Source organism: Berghia stephanieae, chromosome 6 (genome assembly GCF_034508935.2).
Source record: "Berghia stephanieae isolate SIO BIC M18660-M18661 chromosome 6, UCSD_Bste_1.3, whole genome shotgun sequence".
Classification (NCBI taxonomy): domain Eukaryota; kingdom Metazoa; phylum Mollusca; class Gastropoda; order Nudibranchia; family Aeolidiidae; genus Berghia; species Berghia stephanieae.
Genome location: NC_088365.1, coordinates 6,063,701 through 6,083,833, shown reverse-complemented (window position 1 = coordinate 6,083,833; position 20,133 = coordinate 6,063,701). Strand labels below are relative to the sequence as shown.

General features: G+C 38.1%; 1 protein-coding gene across 1 annotated transcript in view; it reads left to right on the top strand.

The window, feature by feature from the left end:
- The window catches only part of LOC144974389 (integrator complex subunit 13-like), a 211,476-nt gene that overhangs the window by 161,161 nt on the left and 30,182 nt on the right, over nt 1–20,133 (top strand). Inside the window, exon 7 of the mRNA XM_078917229.1 lies at nt 7,794–7,922. Coding sequence (XP_078773355.1) covers nt 7,794–7,922 — 129 coding nt within the window. The remainder of the gene's footprint in view (nt 1–7,793; nt 7,923–20,133) is intronic.

The following is a 20,133-nucleotide window of genomic DNA, read 5'->3' as shown; positions in this document are numbered from 1 at the left end:
GCCCACAACTTTGTCATCCGGGAGTATAATGGACCAACACGCAAAACTCTGTGTACCATGAACATTTATTGGATAATACAGCTTAGTGAGAACTACTCATAAACGTCGATGGCAAAATAAAAAACAAAAACAATAATAAAGAACCGAGTGACGTCGACTTCATTCTATCTATTTATATTATGCTGTGTTGAACATCAAACTTTACCGTATATTTGGCGTGAAAGCGTATCTATATATATATATATATATATATATATATATATATATATATATATATATATATATATATATATATATATATATATATATCGTATTTCAATCATTCTTGAAAGATTGGGGGGGGGGGGGGGGGGTGTTAGGGAAAGATAACAAATCAACCCCAATTGATGTCTCTTCTTGACGTTTGCTCTAATTTTCAACAGACGTTTGTTTTGTTTTTTTGTTTGTTTTTTTTTATTTTTGTGGGGTTTTTTTCGCCCCCCCCCCCCCCCCCACCCTTCCCGTCCCCCACACACACACAACTCCTCCCCCCTCACAACCCCACCCCTTAAATCTTGACATGTGTCGTAATTCACATCAACTCCTTCCTTCCCCTTCCCGTTCTCATTATCTCTATCCCCCCACCCCCTACCCCACCCCAATCACACTCTCTACAACCTCCAAAACCCCCCAATTCCCCCTGCTGTAGAAATTGGCTATTTTGCCAAATTTGCATACAATTGGTCCACACATCATCTGCTCTCTCAGAGATTGTGCCTTGTTGATTTAAGTTTTTTTTCGGGTTTAAAAAAACCCCACAAACTTCTCTCTCTCTCTCTCTCTCTCTCTCTCTCTCTCTCTCTCTCTCTCTCTCTCTCTCTCTCTCTCTCTCTCTCTCTCTCTCTCTTCTCTATCTCTATCTATCTCTACCTATCTATCTATCTTTCTATCTATCTCTCTCTCTTCTCTATCACTCTCTTTCTCTGTCACCCTCCCTCTCTCTCCCTCTCTTCCTCTATCACCATCTCTCTCTCTCTATCTCTCTCTCTCTCTCTCTCTCTCTCTCTATATATATATATATATATATATATATATATATAGAGAGAGAGAGAGAGAGAGAGAGAGAGAGAGAGAGAGAGAGAGAGAGAGAGATCTTCCTATCTATCTCTTCCGTCTCAACTCACCTCCCTCTCATTCTAATTTTGTTTTCATATTTCATAATATTTGCAATAATTGTCAACGTGCCATCTTATTTTTTTCTTTTCGTATTAGATCTAATAGGATTCAATAGTCTGATGTCACGTCCGCCCAGGAACGTACAGCTTGGTTCCAAACAAAGAAAATCATTATTCTTTATTCTTCATGCTGGCTAGAAATGTATCACATGTCATGTGATCAGAATGTATAAAAGTCAAAGCATGATCAGATTTATAATGCTATTCTCCTCTTGATACACTTTTATGGTCGTCGGAGAAGTATTTCATAAGGGCATTCGCCGTTGTTCCGATAGTTTAGAACCAGTTACTAAGTTACTATGCGTCATTACGAGGGAAGTGACGTCACGACTGTTGAATCTTATTTCGAGCTATGAGAATTAGGTAGATACAAACATCAAAATCTAAGTGCACATATTTTGTAGGTCTGATAACCGAGCGCTGTTGTTATGGGTTTGATTTAACATCGTTGTCGTAGACAATGTGCGGGTGGTTGGATGGGAGCATCACCCTTGAATCATATACCTATGATGTTCGCATGAATGTACGATCCGATAGTGATGTCGTTTCTTCTTCTCTTTACTAGCCTATCCTGCTTCTTTGGTTTGTGATTGGATTTTTGACAGCGGATATTTTTTTTTTCTGTAAATCTTCTGCCTGTTTGTTTTTGGTTATTTATAATTTAGCTTATGATATCTTTAGGTTATGATTTTGATTGACATTTGTACTATTTTTGTTAGATTGCTTGTTTTTTTGTTTCAGCGGTCTCTCATATAACCTCAATTGTGTTGGAAGAGACCTAAAGCAACAAACAAACAAACAAACAAAAACGTAGACAATAGTTTGTGTTTGTTAGAGAGTACGTATTCCCATTACAAAAATGAGTCCATGACAATTTGGGATATCAGACCTGTAAATAAGTATACCTCGATCAAAACGCATGAAATATTCAAAGCTTTCTTGTTATGACATTAGAAGAGTCAGCCGCCCATACGCTACCTGTATGCCGGACTTCCGTCCGCCGATTATATTATTATTTCGCATTTTTACGTTTAGCACAATGTATAGATTGAACGAAAATGACGGCACTCAGCTCTTTGCTATTGATTTTAGCCAGCCATGTTTATGATTAGTTTTCACAAAATTCTATCAATCAGACTATCAAACTCATAGTTTGTCTTTTGTGTGTGTGTATGTGTGTGTGTGTTGACATGCTAGGTTCGGCTGGCGGATGTTGTGAGTTGTCTTTTATTTTGGCTAGACGCACAGCATCAATTAATGAATCGATCACTCTTTAATTCATTTTGATTGTAGTTCGTTCCATGTGTGACCCTATATGGCGATTATGGAAAAACCCGTGGACAAAATTGCAAGGATTATGAAAACTCAATGTAATCCTTTTTACGCATAATTTCCGTTCCAGAGCCAATGTGCTGAGATCTAAGTGTTGCCTTCACAATTTTCTTTTTGCTTTAAATCTTGGAGGCTCATTGATATCGTCAAAATGCGACCCGCGGTGTTAACAGTATTGTGTCGGAATGAATAGAAGAAGAAAATTGAGTTGAATTGAAGAAAGAATGGTAGATTGTAGGAATTTGGTCCTTTGGAAGAATTTAGATAAATTGGACTTGGTATGGGTGGGATGGGCTTTGGGGAGAATTTTGTTTGCTTTTATATATATATATATATATATATATATATATATATATATATATATATATATATATATATATATATATAATGGGGGGGGGGGGGGGGGAATTGGCACATTGGAAGAAATTAGATATATATATATATATATATATGTGTGTGTGTGTGTGTGTGTGTGTGTGTCTGTGTGTGTGTCTGTGTCTGTGTGTGTATGTGCTAGTCTTTGTTACATTTGTTCAGTTTTGGAATTTGCAAGGACATTTTTATTGGTTTTTAAAATTATTTAACACACCGATGACTTCATACATTGAAGTAAAAACTGATTTTGTAAGGATTGTGATGACCCATATTTTCACACTCAATAAATATGTCCAATATAAGCAGATAGTCATGAGCCTAAAATTTCCCGCAGACGGAGTCCGACAACCAGGCACTGCCGTCCTCTGTCGTCTTCCGGATAAATACATCAGTCACAGAATAAAGAGAAGAACCGCTAGACCTACCCATACCAAGGTCGAGTTTTGTTTTTTTAATGGCAGAGGACGTCGGCTGCTTGGTATGGGTAGGTCTAGCGGCTCTTCTCTTTATTCTTATTCTTAGTATTTTGTCCGTGCCCGACATTTTTATCCGGAAAACGGCAGAGGACGGCAGTGCCGGGTTGTCGGAGTCAGTCTCCGATGTGGGTTAAAGGCTCCATACACGCGTGGATTTGATCCTGGTTCAGACCCCGATCAGGCAAACCGGGGTGAAAACGCAATGTGTGTGGCCAAATACCTGGCCGATAAACCTAGGGACGGTCCATGCTCACAAAGCCCGCTTTGCTTAATATTTTTCGAGGCGATCGGCGATCGAGGGCGTGGCAGTATAAAAAATTGGACAATGTTTTCGGATTTTCGCTGTTTTGACGTCAGATTCGTGATCAGCGTCGAATTTACAATAGGTTTGATACCAAGAACTATGTTTTTACTCCAAAAATTGATGAAATTAGAAATAAATTTGAATTAATATTGAGGCTATGTGGCCGACAGAACAGTGCCCCTCACTGTTTTGTGATGCACCAAGTGGTAAGACTCTCGCTTTCGGATCGGAAGATTCGGGTTTCGAGACCCGCTCTGAGTGGCGCAGAGTTGAGTCCTTGGAAAAGGCTCTTTACTCCCATTCTCTCACCGTACTCATGTGTAAAACGAGTACATGGCCGTTCGTTGTCTTTGTTGGGAAAAAATGTCACATCGCCTGACAGGCGTCATGTCTCGTCTTTCAAGTTTAATATTGCTGTTGCGTTGGGACCCCTTGTAAAGCGCTTTGAGCACGTGGATATTGCGCCAAATAAATGCTGTGTTATTATTTTTTTTAAATAATATTTTTATAAATGTTGCGCCAGGAAGAGGTAGATGGCAAAAGTTTCGTTCTTGATCATCGTAAAATTTATAAAGGATTTCATACAATATAAAAAATAGTTTTCATAATTTTCAATGTGATAATATAATAATATGCCAGTTCTTTTTTTTTTTTTTCCTCACCCGTTGACGCGACATGACGGTCGACCTTGACACATACATTTGGGATTGGCAGATGCCAAAAAGCCTTGACTACGGGATGACAGGGGTGGGCATTGTAACCTTGAATTATAATCTACAAACAACGCCCCCCCCCCCCCCCCGAAAAAAAAAAAAAAAAAAAAAAGAGCTGTGTGCGTGTGTGTGGTGGTGGTGGGGGGGGGGGGGGGATGCGAATGCAAGTAGTCCCAAGGAGTACCCGTTTAACCTGCCACGCCACGGGAGCACTGTCGATTTGTTTTACAAATAATAATAAAAATAATAATAATAATAATAATAATAATAATAATAATAATAATAATAATAATAATAATAATAATAATAATAATAATAATAATAATAATAATAATAGTAATAATAATAATAATAATAATAATAATAATAATTATGACGATTAATATAAATCTTTATTGTCCACAAAATGGAAAAATGTCCGTGGTCTACGTCGCTTTTAAACTTAAATCGGATTGCAAATGTATTGATGTTATGCGTATTGGAAAAATACTCACGACATCTCCATCGGGTATAACATATTAACACACAAAATTGCAAACTCGAATGTTCATAGTCTGATTGATATAACTTAGTGATAAGTTAATTATAAAATGCTGTCTAAAAGCAATAACAACGGGTTGACTAACGTCAAATTCATTCCTCTATTGATGCTCTGTGTTAGATTAAAATACTCACAAAGTCCGCCAGCCAGAGATATCACTCCAGCCCAAAAATCTACATGGAACCTTGAACGTTATAGTCTGATATATTTTAATGAGAACTAATCATAAAAATGGGTGTCTCAAAACAATAAAAATGAGATGAGTGACGTCAATTTGGTTCCTTCTATAAATATCCAAGAACTTAACTCACTCCATCCGCTCTCTCCTCCTTCAATACATATGAATCTATTCTCTCATCACTTTTTTGTGCGTCTATGCATGTGGTCTTGTGAAATGACACTCGCATTTGGATCGGACGGTACTGGATTCGAGTCCCGCTCTGAGTGGCGCATAATTGAGTCCTTGTTCACTGTTAAAATGAGTACTTCGCTGTTTACAGCGTCGTCTCTGTCGGGAAACAATTGCAATATCGCTTAGCAGTCATGTCTCGTCTAACATGTTTTTATGTTGGCCAAAGACCCTTATAAAGTGATTTGAGCACCTTTATTGAATATAGCGGTATATATAGCGCAAGTAAATTTCTCTCTCCTCTTCTCTCTCTCTCTCTCTCTCTCTCTCTCTCTCTCTCTCTCTCTCTCTCTCTCTCTCTCTCATAGCTATTGCTACATATGATGCGAATATCTTGGACGGTTATTGATGCTATGAGTTTAGGTAAAATGCTCACAACATCCACCAGTCGGAAATAACGTACCGTCACACAAAACTACGAGTAACCTTGAACGTTAAAAGTCTGATTGATATAATTTAGTGAGAACGAATTACCAAAATGACTGCCTTAATACAATAACAAAGAGTGGAATGATGTCAAATTCGTTCCTTCAACAGTCTAATTGATATAATTTAGTGAGAAGTAATCACTATTGTGCGCAAGACGAAAGATAGAATAACAGACAGTAACTGGGATCGGTTCTGTCGACCACATAGCCTCACTATTAATTAATATTTATTTCTAATTTCACCAATTTTTGGAGTAAACACACAGTTCTTAGTATCAAACCTATTGTAAATTTGACGCTGATCACGAATCCGACGTGAAAACAGCGAAAATCCGAAAAAAATTGTCCACTTTTTTATACTGCCCCCGAACGCCGATCGCCTCAAAAAAATATATCCCCGTATGTGGGCAAAAATCATCTGCGATAAACGCAGGGATCGGGTCACAGCGACGAGGTCATCCGATCCGCGATCAGCGGATGTCAGCGTCTATGGGGGGCTTTAGACTTACGCATTATACGCTCTCGATGTCAGAGAATCGGAAGTGAACGAGAGGAAGAATTAAATGATTTATTTATTATATTTTAAACTTTTAACTCAGTTTTCGGTGTCTTGTTTTACCCCACATGACACCAGATCGAGGCCCATATTTCCACACCCAGTTTGTCCAATAAAAGCAGTTAACAGCAGTCTGAAATTTCCCGCCAGAAATCGAATGTGTCACCTTGAATGACGCAGGTATCCTCAATGAAATAAGACACTTTAAGCATTGTACGCTTTAGACGTCAGAGAATCGAAAGTGAACGAGAGGAAGAACTAAATTTCAATATTTTTTCATATTTTTTAAAGGTTTTAACTCAGTTTTCAGTGTCATGTATCACCCCACATGAAACCAAATCGAGGCGTTTGGCCACATATTCCATCCAAATCGTGTTTGCCTGGCTAATCTGTCAATCTCCCCTCACGAAATAATGAGTATTTATAGAAATGTGTTTACCGAATCGTTAAGACATATTGATGACGTGGAGACCAGGAGGTCAGTCATATAGACGGTCCCGGAGAGTGATGTTTTATTGTTACATCATCCGGATCAACACTTCTTATCTTGTGTGTGATGTTTCTCTTTCCCTGGGTGTTAACAACAATAAATGCTAATCGGGTTGTCCTTCTTATCTTTACGGCAGAAGAGCTCTGCTTAATCATCGCCAGCCCCGTGAGTTTATATTTAGCAGCAATGGAGCCACTCTCATCGGATAGGAATCGCCCCGGCAGATTGGGGGAAAAGGGGGGAGGGGGGGGGGTGGCACATTGGAAGAATTTCGATAAATTGGAACACAGGGTGGAAGGGGCGGGGGGGAGTGGCCTGTAGAGATTTATATTTGTTTTCTTGATTTAATTTTTTCTATGATTTTTTTCGTAATATCTCCAAATGCAATGAATTAGCCCACAGATGCTCGGGTATGCCTCCAGCTAAAGGCAACGAAGAGCTATGCTAGGACTAGTTCGTGAATACATTGTATGTGTGTGCATAGTGCATAGGTTACTTACTACTAATTATACTGCTTCATTTTCAGTATGAAATTGGCCTGGCTGCAGGCAAACAATGTGTCGTACACACAGAGGGAGAGAGAGAGAGAGAGAGAGAGAGATAGATAGAGAGAGAGAGATAAAGACAGAGAGAGAGAGACAATGGTCTTCTCGAAAGTGAGTGTGAGAGAGAGAGAGAGAGAGAGAGAGAGAGAGAGAGATTACAAATTATTTTTTTTAATGGTGATGTAGGCCATTTTGGGTTGTTTCCCTTGCACTTCGGCTTTTACAGGACTCGGTTATAACAGGAATTTTAGGCTGGTCCTACCATGCCTGTTATACTGAGGTTCTACTGTACCTCTTTAAGATTTGATTATAATTCTAATGTTTTTTTATTGCCGTCCCCTCCACCTCCGTCTACCCCCCCCCCCACACACACACCCTCCCACCTCCCTCAATCTCCCTCAACCAATCAGCTGGCGCCTCAGCTTCACAGAGCCTTGTATACGACTTTGTCGGGTCGTCACATCTACAACAAGCTTATTTGGATGTGTTGTCAACATTTTCAACTCACCTCGACCACTGTCACTGGAATTCCTATGAAGGTGAGCCTCTATGTTGTCTTAAAAGTCGTGTCTGTTATATATATTCATATCATCATCATCATCATCATCATCATCATCATCTTCATCAGGAGGTCCTAAGTTCGGTACCTTCCGGACCACAATGCAATGCCTTAACCATTTGGCGGCCGGAAAATAGGAGCATTTAGTGAAGCATTGTAATCTTTTACATGGCTAGACGTCGGGGGGGGGGAGGGGGGGGGGGAGGGGGGGGGGGAAAGAAAGGAATATTACGGATGTTTTGTCGATTGCCTTGATATCTTATCGTATCCATCGGAATCAATCACTGCCAGGTGCGTGTGTGTGTGTGGGGTGGGGGGGGGGGGGGGGGGGGGGGGGGGGGGAGAGACAGACGAGATGATAAGGTGCCACCCAGGAGTCCCGAGATAGGGCCCCGCTGTCTACATCTCATTTTTTTTTCCTTGAGCAAGAAATGATTCCTGGCACTGCTTAATGCTGACGCCTGGGTTTTGTCCGTCTCATCTCAATATGATATTCCCTATAGAAAATGTTCCCCATTGGTATGTATAGAAGAAGCGAAATTGACGCCACTCATCTCTTTTATTTAGACAGCCATGTTTGTGATTAGTTCTCACTAAATTATATCAACCAGACTAGGAATATTCAAGTTTACTCATAGTTCTGTGTGAATTGGTAGTTATATCGGCTGACAGATGAGTATTTTAGCTATACGCATAGCATTAATAAAGGGAGTGTTTTTTAAAGACCTCTTAGCGAAAAAAAAAAAAGAGAAAATATTCTCTAACTAAACAAGAGATGACATTTTGGATCTCCGGTCGATTCCGGCTGAGTGGCGGACACAAAGAAGAAAGGTAGGCGTTTGATTTTATTATTTTTTGTTTTCTTTATGTGACTTTCGTAATTTTTTGTGTAGATAGTTACTTTACTTACTTACTTAGGCCGCCCGATGGGGCGCCCAACATGAGCCACAAGTCTTCGCCATTCTGTCCTCCATAAGCGTACGCAGCTCCCGGGTGTTGTCCATTCCTGTGTCCTCTAGCAGACAGTCAATGTAGGTTTTATTCTGCCTGCCTCTGCTTCTGGTTCCCGTAGCACAAGACTGCTTGCAATCTCCTCCTTGTGTCTCCAGCAGTGCCCCGCAAGCCTCAGTCTTCTCTGTGTAGATACCCTTTCATTTTACTTTCGGAAACAAGAGGAGGTATTCTCTAAAAAAAATAAACAAGAGATGACATCTTACACAGGACACAAAAGTCAATGTCTTTTTAATCTTGGTCTACTATAAGATATATTACGCAATTACTTGGCAAAGGATGAGCGTTTTGGGGAGACTGGCTTACACTTTACACACCAATGAAAAAAGTTATCTTGTCCACGGGGACGAAACCTGATCCAACCTGGTATTTAATATGGTTTACGTTCGGTGAAATTTACACGTTAAGTGTTGCTGTTGGACATGGACCCCCTTGTAAAGCACGTTGAGCACGTTAAGTGGATATTGCGCTATATAAATGCTCTATTATTAAAATAAGAGATGACATCTTACACAGCACACAAAAGTCAATGTCTTGTTAATCTTGATCTACTATAAGATATATTATGTAATTACTTGGCAAAGGATGAGCGTTTTGGGGAGACTGGCTTACACGTTACACACCAAAGAAAAAAAAGGATCTTGTCCACGGGGACGAAACCTGAATCCAACCTGGTATTTAATATGGTTTACGTTCGTTGGTGAAGTAACAATCTAGAGGGGATGTGCTACAACATGAGTACCGAAGTGTGGTGGTGGTGGTGGTGGTGGTGGGAAATGGTCATTAAACTCCTCTCGGAGAGGACATGCTACTACGTTTGATACCCCTTTTATTAATCCTTTTCCTCGTGTTATTTTTGTTTTATTATCTTTCTTATTGTTGTTGTTATTGTTATTATTATTATTATTATTATTATTATTATTATTATCATCATTATTATTATTATTATTATTATTATTATTATTATTATTATTATTATTATTATTATTATTATTATTATTATTATTATTATTATTATTATTATTATTATTTATTATTATTATTTATTTATTATTATTATTATTTATTATTATTATTATTATTATTATTATTATTATTATTATTATTATTATTATTATTATTATTATTATTATTATTATTATTATTATTATTATTATTATTTTATTTTTTATTATTATTATTATTATTATTATTATTATTATTATTATTATTTATTATTATTATTATTATTATTATTATTATTATTATTATTATTATTATTATTATTATTATTATTATTATTTATTATTATTATTATTATTATTATTATTATTATTATTATTATTATTATTATTATTATTATTATTATTATTATTATTATATTATTATTATTATTATTATTATTATTATTATTTTATTATTATATTATCATTATTAATTACAATTATTTTTATCGTTGTGGGTGAAGTAGTTAAGAAAAGGTTAATGTTGTAATAGGAATGGTAATGGCCGCTGATTAACAGGGTCCAGGGATCGTTAATTCAGTCTTGCTCACTCTGATCTCTGCTGAAAACATGACTGGCATCCAACTGAACGTACGTGGGTTAGTCGATTATGAGTAGCGTTAACTCACTCAATCCTAGAGATTTTTTGCTACTTTTCAAAATTGGAGAAACGTATTAAAAATGAGCATGTACGTAGCGGTTTATTCAACTACCATTAACATGTAAAAACTTTTTTAAAATAGCTTTGATACTACGCCTATAATTTGTCTCATCAAAATGTAATAAATAGGCATGGGGGTAAAAGTAACCCGGATAAACTACGGATAGAGTCGGTGTTAGGGTTGGGTGAGTTAACTACGGATATAGTCGGTGTTAGGGTTGGGTGAGTTAACGATTACGTTCCCCGAATCTAAACGATCGAACAACGAAGAGGGGAAAATAACATCAGCAAATGTTACAGTGAATGACATAATCGGTCGGATGGTGAAAAGGTTTGATCTGAGATATTGTCAACTTTTGTTAGAAGGTCTATTTTGATCCAAAATGAGTTCTTGTCATAAATGATTAAATCAACCCTTTTTGAACATCTTCGGGGAATATCAATGCTTGATTTCACTTCTAAATATTTTTATAGCTAGTCAAGTTGAAAAAGTTAGAAATTTGAAAAAAGTTGCTGAATACCTTTCCGATACATTTAACCATAACTTCATGAAAAATTACCCGATTTACTTTAAAGATGGAAATGTTCAGGGGAGCATATTCTTTCAGAAAATGAAAAAAAAATAAAACAAAATAAAATGCAAATCCAAAAGTTTCACCTTCTGACTGATTATGCCATGCACCGACACATATTATGTACTCAGACGTCGCTACACGAAGCCCGGTGCGCGAGTTAAGAAGACCAGGATCTGACGTGGCCACACGACGCCCTGTGCGTGAGTTAAATCTCTCCTTACCGACCACGTTCAAACATTTTACTGCAATGTCACACCAACTCACAAATTAAATTTACAAACTCAATTTTTTTTCAAAAGCCTTACAAATATTTCTTCTTTTTTTTTACGTATTTTGTAATTTATAAAACAAATCTGAATAAGAAGACTATTGTTTGTATCGTAACAAATACGATGATTTTCCTTCAGTTGATAAAGAGAGGGTAACAAATACGATTATTTTCCTTCAGTTGATAGGGAGAGGGTAACAAATACGATTATTTTCCTTCAGTTGATAGGGAGAGGGTAACAAATACGATGATTTTCCTTCAGTTGATAAGGAGAGGGTAACAAATACGATTATTTTCCTTCAGTTGATAGGGAGAGGGTAACAAATACGATGATTTTCCTTCAGTTGATAAGGAGAGGGTAACAAATACGATGATTTTCCTTCAGTTGATAAGGAGAGGGTAACAAATACGATTATTTTCCTTCAGTTGATAGGGAGAGGGTAACAAATACGATGATTTTCCTTCAGTTGATAAGGAGAGGGTAACAAATACGATTATTTTCCTTCAGTTGATAAGGAGAGGGTAACAAATACGATTATTTTCCTTCAGTTGATAGGGAGAGGGTAACAAATACGATGATTTTCCTTCAGTTGATAAGGAGAGGGTAACAAATACGATTATTTTCCTTCAGTTGATAAGGAGAGGGTAACAAATACGATTATTTTCCTTCAGTTGATAGGGAGAGGGTAACAAATACGATTATTTTCCTTCAGTTGATAAGGAGAGGGTAACAAATACGATTATTTTCCTTCAGTTGATAAGGAGAGGGTAACAAATACGATTATTTTCCTTCAGTTGATAAGGAGAGGGTAACAAATACGATGATTTTCCTTCAGTTGATAAGGAGAGGGTAACAAATACGATTATTTTCCTTCAGTTGATAAGGAGAGGGTAACAAATACGATTATTTTCCTTCAGTTGATAAGGAGAGGGTAACAAATATGATGATTTTCCTTCAGTTGATAAGGAGAGGGTAACAAATACGATTATTTTCCTTCAGTTGATAAGGAGAGGGTAACAAATACGATTATTTTCCTTCAGTTGATAAGGAGAGGGTAACAAATATGATGATTTTCCTTCAGTTGATAAGGAGAGGGTAACAAATACGATGATTTTCCTTCAGTTGATAAGGAGAGGGTAACAAATACGATTATTTTCCTTCAGTTGATAAGGAGAGGGTAACAAATACGATTATTTTCCTTCAGTTGATAAGGAGAGGGTAACAAATACGATTATTTTCCTTCAGTTGATAAGGAGAGGGTAACAAATACGATTATTTTCCTTCAGTTGATAGGGAGAGGGTAACAAATACGATGATTTTCCTTCAGTTGATAGGGAGAGGGTAACAAATACGATTATTTTCCTTCAGTTGATAGGGAGAGGATAACAAATACGATGATTTTCCTTCAGTTGATAAGGAGAGGGTAACAAATACGATTATTTTCCTTCAGTTGATAAGGAGAGGGTAACAAATACGATTATTTTCCTTCAGTTGATAAGGAGAGGGTAACAAATACGATTATTTTCCTTCAGTTGATAAGGAGAGGGTAACAAATACGATTATTTTCCTTCAGTTGATGAGGGAGAGGGTAACAAATACGATTATTTTCCTTCAGTTGATAAGGAGAGGGTAACAAATACGATGATTTTCCTTCAGTTGATAAGGAGAGGGTAACAAATACGATGATTTTCCTTCAGTTGATAAGGAGAGGGTAACAAATACGATGATTTTCCTTCAGTTGATAAGGAGAGGGTAACAAATACGATGATTTTCCTTCAGTTGATAAGGAGAGGGTAACAAATACGATGATTTTCCTTCAGTTGATAAGGAGAGGGTAACAAATACGATGATTTTCCTTCAGTTGATAAGGAGAGGGTAACAAATACGATGATTTTCCTTCAGTTGATAAGGGAGGAGGGTAACAATACGATACGATGATTTTCCTTCAGTTGATAAGGAGAGGGTAACAAATACGATTATTTTCCTTCAGTTGATAGGGAGAGGGTAACAAATACGATGATTTTCCTTCAGTTGATAAGGAGAGGGTAACAAATACGATGATTTTCCTTCAGTTGATAAGGAGGAGGGTAACAAATACGATGATTTTCCTTCAGTTGATAAAGGAGAGGGTAACAAATACGATTGATTTTCCTTCAGTTGATAAGGAGAGGGTAACAAATACGATGATTTTCCTTCAGTTGATAAGGAGAGGGTAACAATACGATGATTTTCTTCAGTTGATAAGGAGAGGTAACAAATACGATTTTTTCCTTCAGTTGATAGGGAGAGAGGGTAACAAATACGATGATTTTCCTTCAGTTGATAAGGGAGAGGGTAACAAATACGATTATTTTCCTTCAGTTGATAAGGATGAGGGTAACAAATACGATGATTTTCCTTCAGTTGATAAGGGAGGGTAACAAATACGATGATTTTCCTTCAGTTGATAAGGAGAGGGTAACAAATACGATGATTTTCCTTCAGTTGATAAGGAGAGGGTAACAAATACGATGATTTTCCTTCAGTTGATAAGGGAGAGGGTAACAAATACGATGATTTTCCTTCAGTTGATAGGAGAGGGTAACAAATACGATTATTTTCCTTCAGTTGATAAGGAGAGGGTAACAAATACGATGATTTTCCTTCAGTTGATAAGGAGAGGGTAACAAATACGATATTTTCCTTCAGTTGATAAGGAGAGGGTAACAAATACGATGATTTTCTTCAGTTGATAAGGAGAGGGTAACAAATACGATTATTTTCCTTCAGTTGATAAGGAGAGGGTAACAAATACGATGATTTTCCTTCAGTTGATAAGGAGAGGGTAACAAATACGATGATTTTCCTTCAGTTGATAAGGAGAGGGTAACAAATACGATGATTTTCCTTCAGTTGATAGGAGAGGGTAACAAATACGATGATTTTCCTTCAGTTGATAAGGAGAGGGTAACAAATACGATGATTTTCCTTCAGTGATAAGGAGAGGGTAACAAATACGATGATTTTCTTCAGTTGATAAGGAGAGGGTAACAAATACGATGATTTTCCTTCAGTTGATAAGGAGAGGGTAACAAATACGATGATTTTCCTTCAGTTGATAAGGAGAGGGTAACAATACGATGATTTTCTTCAGTTGATAGGAGAGGGTAACAAATACGATGATTTCTTCAGTTGATAGGAGAGGGTAACAAATCGATGATTTCCTTCAGTTGATAAGGAGGGGTAACAAATCGATATTTCCTTCAGTTGATAGGAGAGGGTAACAAATACGATGATTTTCCTTCAGTTGATAGGAGGGGTAAACAAATAGATGATTTTCCTTCAGTTGATAAGGAGAGGGTAACAAATACGATGATTTTCTTCAGTTGATAAGGAGAGGGTAACAAATACGATGATTTTCCTTCAGTTGATAGGAGGGGTAACAAATAGATGATTTCCTTCAGTTGATAAGGAGAGGGTAACAATACGATATTTTCTTCAGTTGATAAGGAGAGGGTAACAAATATGATTTTTCCTTCAGTGATAGGAGAGGGTAACAAATACGATGATTTTCTTCAGTTGATAGGAGAGGGTAACAAATAGATATTTCTTCAGTTGATAGGAGAGGTAACAAATAGATGATTTTCCTTCAGTTGATAAGGAGAGGGTAACAAATGTGATTTTCTCAGTTGATAAGGAGAGGTAACAAATACGATGATTTTCCTTCAGTTGATAAGGAGAGGGTAACAAATACGATGATTTTCTTCAGTTGATAAGGAGAGGGTAACAAATACGATATTTTCTTCAGTTGATAGGAGGGGTAACAAATAGATATTTTCTTCAGTTGATAAGGAGGGGTAACAAATCGATATTTTCCTTCAGTTGATAAGGAGAGGGTAACAATAGATGATTTTCCTTCAGTTGATAGGAGAGGGTAACAAATACGATGATTTTCCTTCAGTTGATAAGGAGAGGGTAACAAATACGATGATTTTCTTCAGTTGATAAGGAGAGGGTAACAAATACGATGATTTTCCTTCAGTTGATAAGGAGAGGGTAACAAATACGATTATTTTCCTTCAGTTGATAAGGAGGGTAACAAATACGATATTTTCCTTCAGTTGATAAGGAGAGGGTAACAAATATGATGATTTTCCTTCAGTTGATAAGGAGAGGGTAACAAATACGATGATTTTCCTTCAGTTGATAAGGAGAGGGTAACAAATACGATGATTTTCCTTCAGTTGATAAGGAGAGGGTAACAAATACGATGATTTTCCTTCAGTTGATAAGGAGAGGGTAACAAATACGATGATTTTCCTTCAGTTGATAAGGAGAGGGTAACAAATACGATGATTTTCCTTCAGTTGATAAGGAGAGGGTAACAAATACGATGATTTTCCTTCAGTTGATAAGGAGAGGGTAACAAATACGATGATTTTCCTTCAGTTGATAAGGAGAGGGTAACAAATACGATGATTTTCCTTCAGTTGATAAGGAGAGGGTAACAAATACGATGATTTTCCTTCAGTTGATAAGGAGAGGGTAACAAATACGATGATTTTCCTTCAGTTGATAAGGAGAGGGTAACAAATACGATGATTTTCCTTCAGTTGATAAGGAGAGGGTAACAAATACGATGATTTTCCTTCAGTTGATAAGGAGAGGGTAACAAATACGATGATTTTCCTTCAGTTGATAAGGAGAGGGTAACAAATACGATGATTTTCCTTCAGTTGATAAGGAGAGGGTAACAAATACGATGATTTTCCTTCAGTTGATAAGGAAGAGGGTATCAAATACGATGATTTTCCTTCAGTTGATAGGGAGAGGGTAACAAATACGATGATTTTCCTTCAGTTGATAAGGAGAGGGTAACAAATACGATTATTTTCCTTCAGTTGATAAGGAGAGGGTAACAAATACGATGATTTTCCTTCAGTTGATAGGGAGAGGGTAACAAATATGATGATTTTCCTTCAGTTGATAAGGAGAGGGTAACAAATACGATGATATTCCTTCAGTTGATAAGGAGAGGGTAACAAATACGATTATTTTCCTTCAGTTGATAAGGAGAGGGTAACAAATATGATGATTTTCCTTCAGTTGATAAGGAGAGGGTAACATAATATGATGATTTTCCTTCAGTTGATAAGGAGAGGGTAACAAATACGATGATTTTCCTTCAGTTGATAAAGAGAGGATTAAGAAAACCAGGGCCTGTCCTCAGACGTAGCCACACAACGGAACGCCCTGTGCTTGATGGATTCATTGTCGTTAACTCTCTATTGTACAATGGTGGTGATGGTGATGGTGGTGGTGGTGGTGGTAGTGGTGGTGGTGGTGGTGGTGGTCGTGGTGGTGTGGTGGTGGTGTGGTGGTGTGGTGGTGGTGTGGTCGTGGTGGTGGTCGTGGTGGTGGTCGTGGTGGTGGTGGTGGTCGTGGTGGTGGTGATGGTGGTGATGGTGGTGGTAGTAGTGGTGGTGGTGGTGGTGGTGGTCATCCTTCTTCGTCATCATAGAGAATCGGCTGGTCAGTGAACCATTGGGAGTGGTCAGGGTCATTTGTTACTAACTAGAAATATGTGCTTTAAGTGCTTCGAAGAAGAAATGCAATTTTGACGGTTTGAAGAAGAAAATACTCGTATTTATGTTATTTTGAAGGTATCAAGAGAAAGAGATGGGGAAAGGAGAGAGAGAGAGAGTGACAAAAAGGGAGAGATTAAAGGGGGGGGGGGCACAGAGAGAGAGAGACGGAGAAAAGAGTGAGAGAGAGAGAGAGTGCGACAGAAAGGGAGAGATTAAAGGGGCGCACAGAGAGAGAGAGAGAGAGAGAGAGAGAGAGAGAGTATTTAACCATGTTAGATTGCCTCTAGGCCTATGGTTTCAAATTTTAGATAGCTCTATGGCATCGACTTTGAAGAGGAAAATATTATATTTTATTGAGGGTATCTAGAGACTTGTTTTGTTCTGTAATTTGATACGCGACAGGGAAGAGAGAGAGAGAGAGGGGGGGGGGGGGGGGGGGAGGAGGAGGAGAGAGTAAGCGAGAAATAGCGGGGGGGGGGGGGGGGCGCAGAGAGAGAAAGGATGGATATAGAGATTACACATAGATTTGTGTGTCGGTATTTATATATTTATATATCCGGCGGGCGGGTGTTGCGATTTTTATAAATAAATGCACAGTATCGATTTTTAACATGGAATAAACTGAAAGTTCATTATATATAACAGTTCGGTTTTCTTTTCAACAACAAAAGTTAGCCCCCCCCCCCCCCCCTCCCAAATTCTCCCAAGGCCAGTATCAGCCCCATAATTTTTTTTTTACATGGAAGAAGTTGAGTGTTCACTCGGGTGAAAAAAATGTCGTTGACCTTTTCTCATTGCGACTTACAAGACTCCTGCCGCTGGGTTCTTGTAATTGGCCCGTAATGAAATTGAATGTATTATCTGTGTATGTGAATGAGTATGTTTGTGTGTATTCTTGTGTGTATTCGTGTGTGTGTGTGTGTGTGTGTGCGCGTGTGTGTGGGTGTGTGTGTGTGTGTGTGTGTGTGTGTGTGTGGGTGTTTGTGGATAAGAGGAAGGGGAGAAGGGTGGGTAGATCCGTATAGACAAACGTGTTGGAGGTGGTTGGGGAAAGGAGGTGGTGGTGGTGGTAGGGGGGGGGGGTGGTAAGGAAGAAGAGTTAGTTTCTCACCAGAATGTAGATTTGTGGGTACATGCCATTTTTTTTTTTTTTTTTGTTTTGTCTGTTGTTGTGTTTGTCAAAGCTATCCAGAAGCGTTACGACATGCCCCACAAAGACACAAGCCTTTGAAGCATTATTCAACCGTTTACTCGATAGCTTGTTTGGTAGGACACTGGCACTCGCTTCACATACAAAGTGACCGCTATCGAAAGTTGGTGCAGTCAACAAATTTTTTAAAATTTTAATTGAGCTCTTATATAGAGCAATATCCACTAAACGCGCTCAAATCGCTTTCCAAGGGTTCCCTGGCGTTAGACGACGATATTACAATTATTTTCGGACAGAGACATCGCTGTTACGGTGAGAGAAATATGAGTAAAGAGCCTTTTCCAAGGACTCACCTATGCTCAACTATCGAAACCCATGACCTTCCGACCCGAAAGCGAGTATCATACCACAAGACCACATAGTCAAGTTTTGTTTTGTTTTGTTTTGTTTCCTGATCCCCGCCTTGTCCACCTAGCATTTATAATATTGTCTGTGTCTATTATACCTGGCGAAAAATACTTCGCAATAGACTTGATTCCGATTCAGAATGTTGCAAGCAATTTCTATGTTCTTTTCGCGATAAAGAAACCGGGATGAACTCCGGCTCCTTGGCTCTGAAGGACTATTGCAAACTGCTAAACTAGTTCAAGTTTTCTGTCACCTCCCCATGTTTCAAACATTTAACTCACTCAACCCTAACACCGACTATATCCGTAGTTTACTCGCTCAACCTAACACCGACTATATCCGTAGTTAACTCACTCAACCCTAACACCGACTATATCCGTAGTTAACTCACTCAACCCTAACACCGACTATATCCGTAGTTAACTCACTCAACCCTAACACCGACTATATCCGTAGTTAACCCACTCAACCCAACACCGACTATATCCGTAGTTAACTCACTCAACCCTAACACCGACTATATCCGTAGTTAACTCACTCAACCCTAACACCGACTATATCCGTAGTTAACTCACTCAACCCTAACACCGATTATATCCGTAGTTAACTCACTCAACCCTAACACCGACTATATCCGCAGTTAACTCACTCAACCCTAACACCGACTATATCCGTAGTTAACTCACTCAACCCTAACACCGACTATATCCTTAGTTAACTCACTCAACCCTAACACCGACTATATCCGTAGTTAACTCACTCAACCCTAACACCGACTATATCCGTAGTTAACTCACTCAACCCTAACACCGACTATATCCGTAGTTAACTCACTCAACCCTAACACCGACTATATCCGTAGTTAACTCACTCAACCTAACACCGACTATATCCGTAGTTAACTCACTCAACCCTAACACCGACTATATCCGTAGTTAACTCACTCAACCCTAACACCGACTATATCCGTAGTTAACTCACTCAACCCTAACACCGACTATATCCGTAGTTAACTCACTCAACCCTAACACCGACTATATCCGTAGTTAACTCACTCAACCCTAACACCGACTATATCCGTAGTTAACTCACTCAACCCTAACACCGACTATATCCGTAGTTTACCCAGGTTACTTTTATCCCATGCCTATTTATTACATTTTTTTTTGAGACAAATTATAGGCGTAGTGTCAAAGCTAATGTTTTTAGTTTTTACATGTTAATGGTAGTTGAATAAAACTATCTGTCTACATGCTCATTTTGAATACATTTTTTTCCAATTTTGAAAAGTAGCAAATATCTCTAGGATTGAGTGAGTCAAGACATTCGTATGTTAAGGTGTGTTTAAACGTTTTTTCAAAGCCTTTAGTGCTTTTCGCCAAAATCCGACAGACTACTCAATCTTCTACTTCTACTCAATCATTGCTGAGTGGACAGACGGATCAAAAGTGATTCATCCGACGTGTACATATGCGCAGGTCTGACATCCGAACTCATTTAAAGGCCTAGTTTTACATTATTGTAATGGACAATATTTTGCGTCATTTTTTTCTTAGATTTCCATTAT